This window comes from Crocuta crocuta, unplaced genomic scaffold (assembly GCF_008692635.1).
Source record: "Crocuta crocuta isolate KB4526 unplaced genomic scaffold, BGI_CrCroc_1.0 scaffold10, whole genome shotgun sequence".
NCBI classification, from domain to species: domain Eukaryota; kingdom Metazoa; phylum Chordata; class Mammalia; order Carnivora; family Hyaenidae; genus Crocuta; species Crocuta crocuta.
The window spans coordinates 6432753-6446801 of NW_027527551.1; the positions used below are offsets into that span (position 1 = coordinate 6432753).

General features: G+C 37.0%; 1 protein-coding gene across 1 annotated transcript in view; it reads left to right on the top strand.

Annotated features, from left to right (window-relative positions):
- The window catches only part of LRRC9 (leucine rich repeat containing 9), a 111925-nt gene that overhangs the window by 64895 nt on the left and 32981 nt on the right, over positions 1 to 14049 (top strand). Inside the window, exons 20-25 of the mRNA XM_077768894.1 lie at positions 1438 to 1572; positions 2811 to 2988; positions 5071 to 5291; positions 6968 to 7090; positions 11234 to 11364; positions 13330 to 13438. Coding sequence (XP_077625020.1) covers positions 1438 to 1572; positions 2811 to 2988; positions 5071 to 5291; positions 6968 to 7090; positions 11234 to 11364; positions 13330 to 13438 — 897 coding nt within the window. The remainder of the gene's footprint in view (positions 1 to 1437; positions 1573 to 2810; positions 2989 to 5070; positions 5292 to 6967; positions 7091 to 11233; positions 11365 to 13329; positions 13439 to 14049) is intronic.

Consider the following 14049-nt stretch of genomic DNA (forward strand, 5'->3'; position numbering starts at 1 on the left):
TTTGGCCAAAGTAACTGCATCCTAAACATCTTTACTCTCGTTCTCTAGCTATGTGCTTCTTGTGAGACATTTGAATGTTTATTCCTTAATGGAATGTTTAATTTTGGATCCATTCACAATGAAGGGAAGAAACTTTTTTATTGACAAAAATGTAATTAACTCTTTAAGAAGAGTTGGGGATTTATCCTACCAGAAATCAAAACTTACTACAATCATTTAAGACAATGTAGAGTTGGCACAGGCCTATAGCACAGAATATAAAGACCAAATATATACACATACATACATGGAAACTTGGCACATTACAGAACTACCTTTACAGATCAAGGAGGCTAGTCAATAAAAGGCACTGGGACAAGTGCATTAAGACTTCATTGTCAAAGTCAAAATCAAAAATGTTTTAGAAGCAAAGAGCAGAGATTACCATTATGACCTTGAATTTATTACACAAGAAACCAAGAGCATATATATAAAAGACTGGATTTGTCTACTTTATAAGTTATTCATCTGTTCCAGGAAAAGATGCTCCATCACATTAGTATTCAAGGAAATGAACATTAAAAGTGCAAGATATACAGATTTACAGCCACCAATTGGCAAAAGTTTTAAAGCCTGACAATATCAAGCTTTAGCAAAAAATTGAAAAGTTACAACTGGTATAACCACTTTGGAAAACAATTTGGCATTATCTAGTAGAGCTGATTATAGAGTTAACCCTATTCCCCAGCAAGTGTGTATACTCCAAAGAAACTCTTGCACAGAAGCAGCAAGAGTCAAGAATCTTCATAACAGCAATGTGAAAAACTGCAATCAGCCCCAATGTTCATTGATGGGAACATCTTGGTAAGGAAATACTGTACAGCAGCTACATGCAGCAGCCTAGATGAAATGTCATGAACACAATGTTAAGCAAAAAAGCAAGTCATAGAAGAATATATTTATATATTCAGTTTACAGAAGGTTCTAATAAGCGTAAGACTAAATGGTATATTTTTTAGAGACACAAACATAGGTCTATAAAGAAAGCAAATGAATGGTAGATACAAAAGTTGAGATCACTGAGCATTGATTGGTTCACATGAGGTGAGTGATGGCTCTGGAGGGAAAGGATAGGAAAAGGATTAGGATGGGGTACACAGGGAGTTTCCAGGGTGGGAAAAATACTCTAGCTCTGAAACTTGTTTAATGAATGGATTAGATGGGTGTTTGTATTACAGCAATATTTTCATAGTTTTATAACTATTACTTTGTAATGGTCTGCTAAAACAAAAAGAGTGAAATATATCAAGATATTGAGAGCATTTTAAGGCAAAGAAAATGTCATATTTTAAAATTATTCATTGGGCCACTCATCTAGGAGAAGGTACTTCTAACTATATATAAATGAACCTCTATATCCCATTTCCCTTATTCATGATGTGGTTTTTATTTTATTAGTTATCACTCTTAGGGCATTCTAGTACGAAAGAGGAGAGACCACGAATACTTAGTATATGGTCTTCTGCCAAAATTCTGACACAGATTCCAAAGGTGGAGCCACATTTACATCTAAATGGAAGCTGGTACTTGAAGGTAAAAATGAATTCTATTTAACTAATATGAAAGCTTAATTTCAATTGACTTTTAATCAACTTGGGTCCATGTATCTTAAAGAGGACACACAGACAGGTAAGGAGCAGAAAACTGGAAGAGCCAAATTAAAATTAAACAAGGAGGTCAAATCATGAGTGATAATGTCGTGGGGACTAGGCCTTAATGATGGACACCAAAGAACTGGAGATTTAGGGTAAATGTACACTACAAGACCGAAGGGTAGATTTGGATAATGATTCAAAATAAGCAAGCAAACTTTAAAGCACAGAATGAGAGATCAAGCAAAAAGTTTGGGTGACAAGGTAAAGGAAATCAAGAATCCTGGCATGACACTAGGGGACCTGGTCACAGTTGAGCCAAGGATAAGAGAGCGGATTATAGAGCTCCCACAGCTTCTTTTGGCTGCACTGAGGACCCTTATGCCTCTTGCCAAAGACTGAGACTGGGTTAAGAGAAGCTGACCCTTGAAAATGGAAGATATCAATGGCATTATTTTATTACCAAATATAAAGACACATTTAGCTGTGATGTATGTCCAGTGACAGCTCTGACTGAGCCCACAGCGAGTTTTGGAATTAGAATGGCCCTTTAAATTTGTCCCAAGTCCTGCTGAGATGGCCAGGTCTTTATATCCCTCCATCATTGGATTTGGGCCAACCTGGAAAGGAGCGTGGCCTTGGGCAAGGCAGCTCTGCAGCTGAGGCTGTCCCTGAAGGAGCTGACAGACGAAATCTTTCTGCTCACATCACTCCCAGCAGCTGGGACAACTCTTTCACTGCAGTGGGAATCTGGCACAGCGCAGTGTCCATAAAGCCATATAAATCCCTCTTTGGGTTATAATCTTGTCAAATTTTATCCTTTTGTAAGCTTCACAATGTCTTTAGTTCCTGAAGGAATTCTTTTCTTTTTTTTTAAGTTTATTTATTTTGAGTGAGAAAGAGTGAGCAGGGAAGGGTCAGAGCAGGGGGAGAGAGAGAGAGAAAGTGAATCTCAAGCAGTGCAGACCCCAATGCAGGGCTCGAACTCAGGAACCATGAGATCATGACCTGAGCAAAAGTCAGACGCTTAATGGACTGAACCACCCAGGTGCCCCTGAGCCTCTGAAGGATTTCCTTTGCTGTTACTTTCCACATTTGAGTGATTTCATTAGCCTTTTTGTAACATTGAGTTTATTGATACTGATTCAGAAGTAACATAAAATGTGAATTATTCTACAGATAACCGCTTTAAATTTAGATGGGCAACATCTTTTTGAAATCACAAATTTAGAAAAATTGGAAAATTTGAAATGGGCATCATTCAGCAACAATAATATCACTAAAATGGAAGGCTTGGAATCCTGTGTTAACTTGGAAGAACTCACATTAGATGGAAATTGTATCTCAAAGATAGAAGGTATCTAAGAATTTTAAAATCTTAAAATATGAATGTTTAATTAACAAGAGCCAAAAAGGAATAAAATGGAAGACAGAATTTTGAGGAGAAAGATGTCTAGAGAAGTTCCAAGAAGGTTTGGGGCAGAGTGTTCCAAACACCTACTAGTGGGATCTGTGACCAGTCACTGTATGTAATGAGCCCAGCTTGCTGACTTTTAGCTCTGACTTCCTTCTTCTCTCCTCTATGCCAGTGTTGACCACCTTTTTCCAAATCTAGCACATTACAAACTAAGCAGTAATTAATATCTGGGTGGGGAAAGTGAATGAATGCGGTGTGTTTTTGAAAAAGATAAAGCAGCCCAGTTGATTTTTCAAAGTATGGAATTAAGATTACATTTGGAAATTCAAAGACTTCAACAAAAATGAAAACTACTCACCAGAGGTTGAAAATGATCAAATGTACTCTATGACCTTTTATAGGGATCCATATAAAGTACAATGAAGCAGCTTTACTAATGTCAGGTATACGGGCATACACACACACACACACACACACACACACACACACAAATACATTTATCTGGACATAGAATATTTCTGGGTGTACATTTTGCTAACAAGGATGTCCTTGTCAAGGTGCAAAGGTAAGAATTGGAAATGGCTAGAAAGGAGACTTCCTTTATACTTTACTCACTTTTGAATTGCTGGATTATTTTTAGCACATGTGTGTACTTTTCCATAAGGTAGAAAATTCTATTTCAAAAAATTACATACGCAAAAGCAAATATTAGATATCCTTAAAAACAGTGTGTATAACTGTTATTATATTTCATTTTGATGACTTAAAAATCTGCTTCTAAAACTTGCTTGATCATAAAAATCACTTGGGATACTTATTGAGTATATAGATTCACAGGCCTCTCCTTTATAGATTTCAATTCAGTAAATCTGGGGTTAGCTCAGACATCTCTCTTTAGAACCATCACTAGTCTCTTCCATTCTCATAAAATAGGGGGTTAGTTTTGCTTTGTATGTGTAACTGAGAACTCGTTTCTAGTTTCCTTTTTATTCCCCCCCCCCATTAGCTCACTGAAGGGAAGAATCCTCCAACCTAGATTTTCCCTATTACCCACTTTTCAGAGATGATAGTTTTACCTCACTAAGCTTTAACAAATATTTCTCTTCTTTTTCCAGACACAGATAAGTTTAATATCCATCTAAGGGTTTTTGCTCTGATAGTTTTATCCTAACTTGCCCTAAATTGATTCACTCTCAGCATTGCATAGTCCCATGATGAAGGCTGGTGTGAAGGCCAGCGTGGATAAAATGCCCTGAGAACCAATTATTTGCCAAAAGCTGTAACTGATGTTTTTCAAATGCGATTCCACTTAATTCCATAACCCCTTAGAGGTAGATTTCAGTATGTTGTTTTTATGGATGAGGAAAATGAGGCAAAGAGGTTACAAAGTTTTACATAATATACTTATGAACCCAAATCTAGTAGTTATACATTTGAAACCAACTCTGACTCCAAAGTTCTCATCTTTCAACTTGTACTATCCTACCTGCAAAATACCTACAATACATAGCGTACTTAGGGGTTAGACTGTGGTAAGAGGTGGCATTTTCTCAAGTTCTGTCTTAAAGTAGTTTTAAGCACGCAAAGGTAGAATTTGGCCAAGTGGTTCTTTTTAATACAAATGATACCACAATGAGGAATACTTTCCAAAATGTTGTATCTGCTTCCTTACCTTTAATGTTTTAAAATGGGGAGCTAGTGATGATTTTGAGCTTTGTGTTATTGTGATGGTGAAAATCTTAATTATATAATTTGAAGGTTATTTGAAAGTGAAATTCAATATTTCCTATGTAATACCTTCCCTTAATACCTAGGAAGATTGAGTCTACATAGAAATCCAAAATTGGAATTTAATGTATTAGCTGGGACTTTATATACAATATATCCTTCTTAAAAGTTAAAACAATGACAGTTAATACAATAGAGTCTATAAAGAGAAAGAGTAAAATGGTCAGCCAGTTATTTTTAAACTAACTTTTCAGTGCTATCTGAATCATTTCTTGAATTTGCTTACTTTTCTAGGCATTTCCAAGCTGACTAAATTAACCCGCCTCAGCATAAATAATAACCTTCTCAATGGTCTGGAAAAACATATTTTTGATAACATGCTTCATCTCCACTCCCTTTCTCTTGAGAACAACAGAATTACTTCATTGAGTGGTTTACAAAAAGCTTTTACTCTGATTGAATTATACATAAGCAATAACTATATTGCTCTCAATCAGGAGATCTATAATTTAAAGGTGACTATCTCTGGTGGTAATGTTTTTGTTTTTTAATGTATTGTTTCTTTATATTATGAGCATAATGTATGTTCAGTGTATAGGATTTGGAAAATATAGAGAAAAAGGTAAAGAAAATAAAAATCAAGAACAAGGTTTAGTGAAATGTATTTGCATTCAATTTATGCATACATAAAAACATACATATATATAACCATATAGTCCCCAAATTGATAATCTACTAGGGCAATTTTTTTTTTTTTTTTTTGGACTCAAACAAAATACCCAAGCCCCATCCTTCTAACTAGTGCCTTCCTCAGTATGTCCAAGGATTCCTCAACCTAGTTGGAGAGTAAGAGTTTTTAACATTTCCTGTTCTCAGAGAATTCTTGATAACTTCTCACTTACTGCTTCTTACTGGAAACTCCCAACTCTTTCTGGCCAACTTTGCCCAGCTTTGTCCTCTTTAATTCTCCCAAAGAAATGTCTAAGGCTACTGTATAACTGAAGTTTTGAAGACTTTATTGAATGTTTGAATAAAATGGAGGTTTACTACAGCACGATAGGAATTCACTTCAAATGCACTGTGTGACTTAACTTTCTAAAGTTCAATGGCCATTTCCTACCACTGGGACTCTCACAATGGCCTTTTTCCTTCTGCTGATTACTATATTACTAGGACTTTATCTCCTACCAAAAACTTATATCTGTTTCCTATCTTTCCTTACTTTCAGGCTTCTCCCCATCCCATTCCACAAATATAATTACTTCTTCAAAAGCTGCAGAGGCAACCTAATTAATGGTAGCAGCAACAAAATAGACCATTTTACATTGTGATGCAGAATAGTGTTACTCGGGCTTGTCTTAACCTCTCCCAACCACATCTACTCTGGGCCCTTTCTGCACAACAAAGACACATCAAAATGTTCTCATAAGAACATATTTTCCCTTGGGGCGCCTGGGTGGCTCAGTCGGTTAAGTGTCCAACTTCGGCTCAGGTCATGATCTCACAGTTCATGGGTTCAAGCCCCGCATCAGGCTCTGTGCTGACACCTAGCTCAGAGCCTGGAGCCTGTTTCAGATTCTGTGTCTCCCTCTACCTCTAACCCACCCCTACTCATGCTGTCTCTCTCTCTCAGAAATAAAAAATATTAAAAAAAATTTTTAAATACAATTTTAAAAGAACATATTTTCTCTTAAGATGAATTCTGCTGTTCTCTCAGAATATAGAAGCAGACGGGTTTTATTCCTTATCAGAAGGCAGTATTTTTCATTCCCACTATATCTATATGCACACATTCATACTATTTAATAGGCCATTCTTCCATAAACAAAGTATATTGTTTTAAACTTAGCAAAGTTCCCTCCAAGACTTTACCACTGATAGATAATACATTTAGCAGCCATGTCCTAAAAGAAAGAGATTCTGATCATATAAGACATACCACCAAAATATTGTACAAAATTAGAACTTACTGGGCTGAAAGGATAACTCTTGCAATAAACATATACTTAAAAGTACTGTAATCACTATGAAATGATAGAGTAATTCAAATATTAAAATTCAAGGATAAACTCTTAAGGGGAAGAATCTTGTTGGAGTAATATATATATTATATAGATATGTATGTGTATGTGGTAGATAGATACATAGATACATAGCTGTATCTTTAAATATATGTGTTTTTATTACACAGGGTTTATGCAACCTGGTCATTCTCAACATGTATGGAAACATTATTGTATGGAATCAAGAAAACTACCGGTTGTTTGTAATATTTCATCTTCCAGAACTGAAAGCTTTGGATGGAATCTCCATTGTAGGTTGTTTTTATGACTCACAGCATTTGGTCCAGCCTGTACATGTATATATCCACAGGCCATCATCATTTTGAACATTGCCTTATCACTAGTAGATACCCAAACTTAGGTCTCTAAAGCACATTTTTAATCTGGGTTTTAAAATATTCTCCTTTAGCCAAATGTTTTCTAAAAATTTGAGATGGCAGGAAAGGGAAGATACTGCTTACATTTGCACCCATTGCATTCGATGCCTGACAAAAATAGAGAGTATAGGGACAGGATAGAAAAATCTGTTCTGGAGCTCTACCATTATCTTGGGCCTAAAAACAGCTTCCTATTTACCAGAAAAATACAGTTGTATTTTTAAGCCAAATATATTTGAACGAAAAACTGGTATGTCAGTGTTATTAGTAAACTGTAAGGAAGGCGATGTTGCTGTCAGGTGAAAGGTACAAGTCCAAGTTCCCCCACTTGGCCTCTGTTGACAATGTGAAGGTAGGTGCTTTATTATCTGCTAAGCTCACACTCCCCATTGGCCTCCACTAACTCATAAATCCTCTGCCATTATTACTGTGTGGAAGTGGAACAGGCTCCCCAAATATTCTCTAGTAACACTTGTGTGGGGGTGCATTTGCTGGGAGAGGATGAAGATCCAACCCACTCGCTTAGCAAGGGGATGACAGAGAGGTGCCTTATTACACTAGGGCAAGAGTAGAAGTCTGTGCTCCCATCTGCTTTTACAGGTGTTGATGGACCACAATTTATGCCATGGGGTTTGGCTGGAGTAGACCCATTCTTGTCTAAAAGTTTTCTGGCTCGTTAGGCTTCCCCTTTCCTAGATTCAACTATAGAGAACAGGCATTCATGTGAATTTTTGTTTTCTCTGGCTAGAATTTCTGGGTTTCTGGTTTCTCCAGCACCTAGTCTTGTGTATAAGAGGCAAAAACAAAACCCAGATGTAAAGGAAAACCCATGTCTGTGTTTCTTTTACTCTCACACTTTCCCACACTCACAACACTTCTGAATCAAATGTGTGGGTCCACAGACAGACAATTATCTGAATTCTGACACTATGTGCCATAAGATAGGATCAGATCCCACAAGCTAAGGGCTCAATCCCTCAGTGCTGTCCCTACCCCCACTTCAGACACCAATCACAAGTCCACGCTGGCATCTAAGCTTCTGACAAACCAGCTATAAATAGGAGGTTCCTATCACCACCTCCTTGGCTTTTATTAATTTGCTACAGCAGCTCACAGAACTCAGGGAAAAAATTGCTTACTAGATAACTGATTTATTATGAAAGGAATTAACTCAGGGACAACCAGATAGAAGAGATGCAGAGGGCAAGGTATATAGGAGGGGGCAGAGAGCTTCTGTGCTCTCTCTGAACAAACCACTTTTCCAGCACCTCCACGTGTTCACCAACCTGGACTTTCTGAGGCCCCTCCTTTGGAGATTTTATGGAGGCTCTACTATGTAGGCATGGCTGATTAAGTCATTGGCCATTGGTGACTGATTCAACCTCTAGTCCTTCTCCCTTCTCCACAAGTCAGGGAGTGAGGCTGCAAGTTCCAGCCCTCTAATTATAGTTGGCTCCCCTGGCAAACAGCCCCCATCCTTAGGGACTTTCTATAAGATACTCTTTAACATGAACTCAAGTGTGGTTGAAAGGAGCTCGTGGGTGAAACAAGACACTCCTTTCACCTTTATGGCTCTGGAGCTATTTCAGGAACTGATGTCAGAAAACCAAATATTATAGCAAAAAATGCCCCATATCTCTTATATAGGAAATTACAAGGAGCTGTGTGCCTAGAACAGTGGATGAAGACCAAATATATATTTGTTATATATTTTTAAATGTTGATTTATTTATTTTGAAAGAGAGAGAGAGAGAAAAAATCCGAAGCAGTCTCCATGCTCAGGGCAGAGCCCCAAGTAGGGCTTGATCCCACAAACTGCGAGATCAAGACCTGAGCCAAAACCAAGAGTTGGACACTCAACCGACTGAGCCACCAAGGCTCTCCTATACTTGTTACTATAAATCACATTATCATTGTCCATTCCTTGGCTTTTTAATCAATCTTTTATAGCAAAATGACCATAAAATTAAAAATTTTACCATATTACTATAATCTCATTCGGTCATTATCCAATCCATAACCATATGAAAATGTCTCCCAGGGTGAGGCCACTGAGATTTGCAAGCTTCCATCAGAGACCTTTTCAGATTCCAGAAGCAGGAGTGGTAGAAAACACAGCTTCCCCCTTTCAGGCATCTGATATAATTAATTAGGAGACAATATCATAGCACCTGGGTGTCTCAGTTGGTTGAGCATCAGACTTACGATTTTGGCTCAGGTCATGATCTTGCAGCTCGTGGGATCAGCTTCTGTGCTAATAGCATGGAGCCTGCTTGGGAATTCTCCTTCTCCCTTTCTCTCTGCCCCTTCCCAGCTCACACACTGTCTCTCTCTCCCTCCCTCTCAAAATAAATAAACATTTTAAAAAAAGAGAGAATATCATCTCTTTCTCTGAGCCTCTTTTGAAGTGTTAATGTAACATTGGATTTCCCGCATTATATAACTTATTTATTAATTTCTTAGCCCATAACTACTATTTCTCCTTCTCTACATTTACACCCAAACATTTCCACCCTTCCAAAGGTGCTGGTCTAGATTGCAGACAATAATATTAGTCTAGCAAGTGCCTCCCCATCAGTCAGATGGGGTGAGATTATACAGGTGCAGGTGAGCTATTTTTGCCCCCCAGATAATATAGCTAACATTCACTGTTAACCCCAACTTTGCCAGATGGGGTGAAGACAAAACCTATCCCCATCAGGCCCTTAAGAATTCTGACTTAAGGTTTAAAATCATAGTTATAGTTTCTTGCTTAGGAATCATCCATCTCTAGCCATGGTCCCTGCTCAGGTAGGAAACAAAAGTTTAGGTGATGTGGGGAAGAATAAAAATGAAAGTGGTATACAAGCATCACCTTCCCTTAGCAAGAACTGCATAATCATACCAGCACCCTTCCCCGGAGACACCAAAAAAAACAGAGAAATCTATCCAGTGGGGACATTCCTTTAGCCCCACTCATGTTCACACTGAGTGTGAGCACTCTCATGAAGGCATGTGAACCAGCCATTCATGCTTTTATCTTCCCGCTTTAGACAACAGAGGTTTTAACTGCCCATTCCAATTCTCTATCAAGCTATTACTCTTGAGTAGGATATCTTACTGGCCACTGTTGGACATTATGAGCTGTCAAGTGTGCTCCTTGGTCTGAAGAAAGAATAGTCAGCTGTCTAAATTAGCATGCTCTCTTCTGTCTCTGTTCTTTTGCAGCACTCTGAGCATTTGCAATTACCACTGGGTAAGCAAAACCCAGTCTGGAGTCAGTATCTATTTCTGTCAAGACTCTTTTGTAGCCCTGCAGGGCTACCAGAATGAGTCTGACTTGCCAGGTTTGTTCAAGGTCTTCCCGCCAGGGAAATCTGCCACATGGGCATCTGTAGTCTCTGTCCCTTTTGCTGGCAGACAAAACAGTTCTTATTGGTATTCTGTGCCTCAGAGGGTGCAAGAGAAAGATGTCTAGATTAAGCCCATCTCCACACTGCTGTAGACTCCCAGTATTCACCTATTTCACAAACCCAGGTGGCCACTTTAAGTGAGCATATGGGGATATCTGCTTGTCAAATCCAATTACTTTTCAAACCTGGAAGAGAGTTCTGATGGGCATCAATGTGTCCTACTTTAATGTACTCCTCAAATTTCCATAGGGCCATGCCCCATATGGGCATCTTGTAATAGGCCAGTTTTCCATTGCTCTTCTGCCTAACCATATGGCCAGGCCAGAAACAGTGGATAAAGGCCAAATATATATTTCTTATGATAAATCACAGCAATAGACCAGCAGACTCACCACAGCATCCCATTCCTCAGGTCCCAAGGTCCCTAGCTGGTCTGCCTTCTTCTCTGCACCTTTCAGTCTCCTTACATTTATTTTATATAAATAAAGTATAGGAGTTTTTGCTGTATTTAGTAGGAGGTATAGGGAGAAATGAGTCCCCTCCATTTTGACCTAAAACCAAAGAACTAATGTCATTTAGTCATCTGTAAGAGAAGACACCACTTTCTAAATGTCCTTATATATAGGAACCACCAGAGACTGAGTGTGCAAAAGACTTGTTTGGTGGCAGACTTACTTCTGACATGATTGCAGAAAGACAAGGACATTCAAACTTCACCCAAATGCAAGAACTCAATTGGACTTCATCATCCATCAGGTGCAATCATTTTATTACATACTTCTTGATATCATAATTAAATATGCAATTATTATCATTATCTGAGTAAGTTTTTTATTCATATTATTGAAATATAGCCAATAATTCAGAAAATCATCTTCTCTACTTCAAATTCTCATGCTAATTTCACAACTCGTTGAAGTGCATTACCACACCCTATGATTTAAAATGTCAGCAATCTAAGACCTTCTATTTCTTTCTTCTCTAATCACCAAACTTTAAAATTAGAATATACTAGGTTTGCTCCTCACATATGACTTTAACCCGGTGAAATCTGACTTCTACTGCTACCATTCTTCTGATGCTCTTCTTTTCACTGTCCTCCTGGCAAATAAATCCTTTTCTCTCCTTTTTCTTACTCTGCACTCTTCACAGACAGAGATCTTTAGCTATAGTTTTAATTTATGATGATTATCCTTTAAATTTAGCCAAAACCTTAGCTCTTTACTTGAAAATTCAGTTCCTTTTTAGATAGCATCTAGAAGACAGTATCCACCTGTTGTTCCCTGAGCCAAAAATCTAAAGGTCATTTCTCTCTCCTTTGTCTTCCATTAGTAATTGATCACCACACTCTACAGTCTCCATAATTATAAGTTTGTCTCATAATTCCCCTCTTCTTTCCATTGTCAGTACCTTTGGCCGAGGTTGGGAAATGAACTATTTTAGAAACTCTTGATGATAGTTTTGGTATTTTGTCTTGTATAACCTTTCCTGCAAATCCATACCATCATCCAAGATGCAAGTTTTATCAGATCACTTCCCTTCTCAACATTGTTCAGTGGCTTTCCACTGCTTACAGTAAACATAAAATCCCTTTGTATGGCATAGAAGACTCTTTCTGTTTCTATCTCTTGTAACCCTTACCTCTACTGCCCATTACTCTTTATTTACTCCAGAAATTCTAAAATATTTTAGTTTCTTAATCTTAATTACAAGATACTGTTTCATGTTTCTGCCTTTGCTTATGCTTGTTCCACTAGGTGGAAATCTTTCAGTAATTTGCCTGATAAATGCTTGTAAATTCTCTAAGGCTCATTTTAAGGTCTTTCTCCACTGTGAAGTCACTACTGACTTCCCCAGATAGGTTTTTTTCTCCCTAATATTCCATTACATCTAACTCTATTATATCATTTTCTAAATTTTAATTTTCTGGACCCCATTTCATGAGGACAGAGACAGTATGTTTTCATATTTGTTATAGCTTTTCCAAATACATTGTCTGCACTTAGAAAATACTAATTAAAATATGTTGAATGAATGACTTATTAAAGGACAAAAGTATGTCGTAATTATAACTACAGGTTTTAGGATTTGTTTTAAAAAGTAGTTAGGGTGAAATAATTTAGCTTTATACTCTTCTCTATCATGACTCAAAGGACCAGGAAAGCCATGGACTAGGAATCAACATTGTTTTTAACTACCAAAGCATTCTTACAGGGTGGAATGCCATAAAAGTTTTCAGGAGATTGCATAGAAAACTCTTTTTTCAAAGACCTCACCTGCTTTCTTTCCACTTTTCTTTCCCATCTCTAAACTCTTCCTGAAATTTCAGAAATAATGTGTTTCACATATATCCTCTGCAGATTATAACCTGAAAATCTTTGATTTACTATATCAACTTCACTACAATTTCATGAACATGTATGTAAATTTATAAAGAAATAGAGATGCTTATTTTAAAAGTTTCTTTTGTGATAGTGCTATGTTTATGTGGTAATAGACATGGGTTTTAAAGCATTCAAATTCTGTCATTTTCTTACATAAATGTCCCCCCAAAAAACATGTATTTATCCAATTATTTGACCCACATATTTTACATTAAGGCAATTTTTTTCATAGCACTTGTCAGATGAGGTTTTCTTTTAATGTTTTTGGGACTGTATATGAATGATTCACCTATATGATTTTCCTATTAAAGTTATGACTGTATTTATCTAAATTCAGAACTGTGGATTTGATTCCAGTTGACCAATTTAGAAATGTGTGTAATGTGAATCTACAAAACAATAATCTTACCTCATTCAGTGGATTGATCTATCTGCCTAATGTGAAGGTGAGTTACTTACTCACAGATTTTATTTTTTTCTTTCAAGATTTTCAGTGCAAGTTGTAATCTTCTTTATTTTGTATTTTTATTTTTTGTAAAATGTATTTTTATGTTATTAAAGAACAGAAATTATTCCTAAAGTGTTTTTTTCATCAGTCAAGAGAAAGTATTACTTTCCAAGATTATCTTGATTGACCTCAGTTTTATGTGATTGTCTTATAAGCAGTAAATCTTACTCTGCAGTAGGAGATGGGATGGAAGGGTGTCTCTACAGTGTGGGTATGGAATGAAATTGTAGAACACGGAGGTTCTCAAAGCAGCCTTATTGCCTCCTGTATTATAGCTTTAGCTGTATTATAGCTTTGGCTGAGCCATCTGCAAAAGTCTTTTAAACATAGGGAAGTGGTGATCTTTGCAAATAAAGAATTGTTTCATCTATATCAGGCTTGGAGATAACGAGTGCAGATTGAGAATGTTGAGCAGCTTTCTGGGGTCTCCATTATTTTGTTTGAAATATTGTAATTTCCTAACAAGTCAGATTATAAAAAACACATTCAAAGCCAAATCCAGACAATTTATGCCATTTTAACATTGATATATTATTAAATCATGTTGTA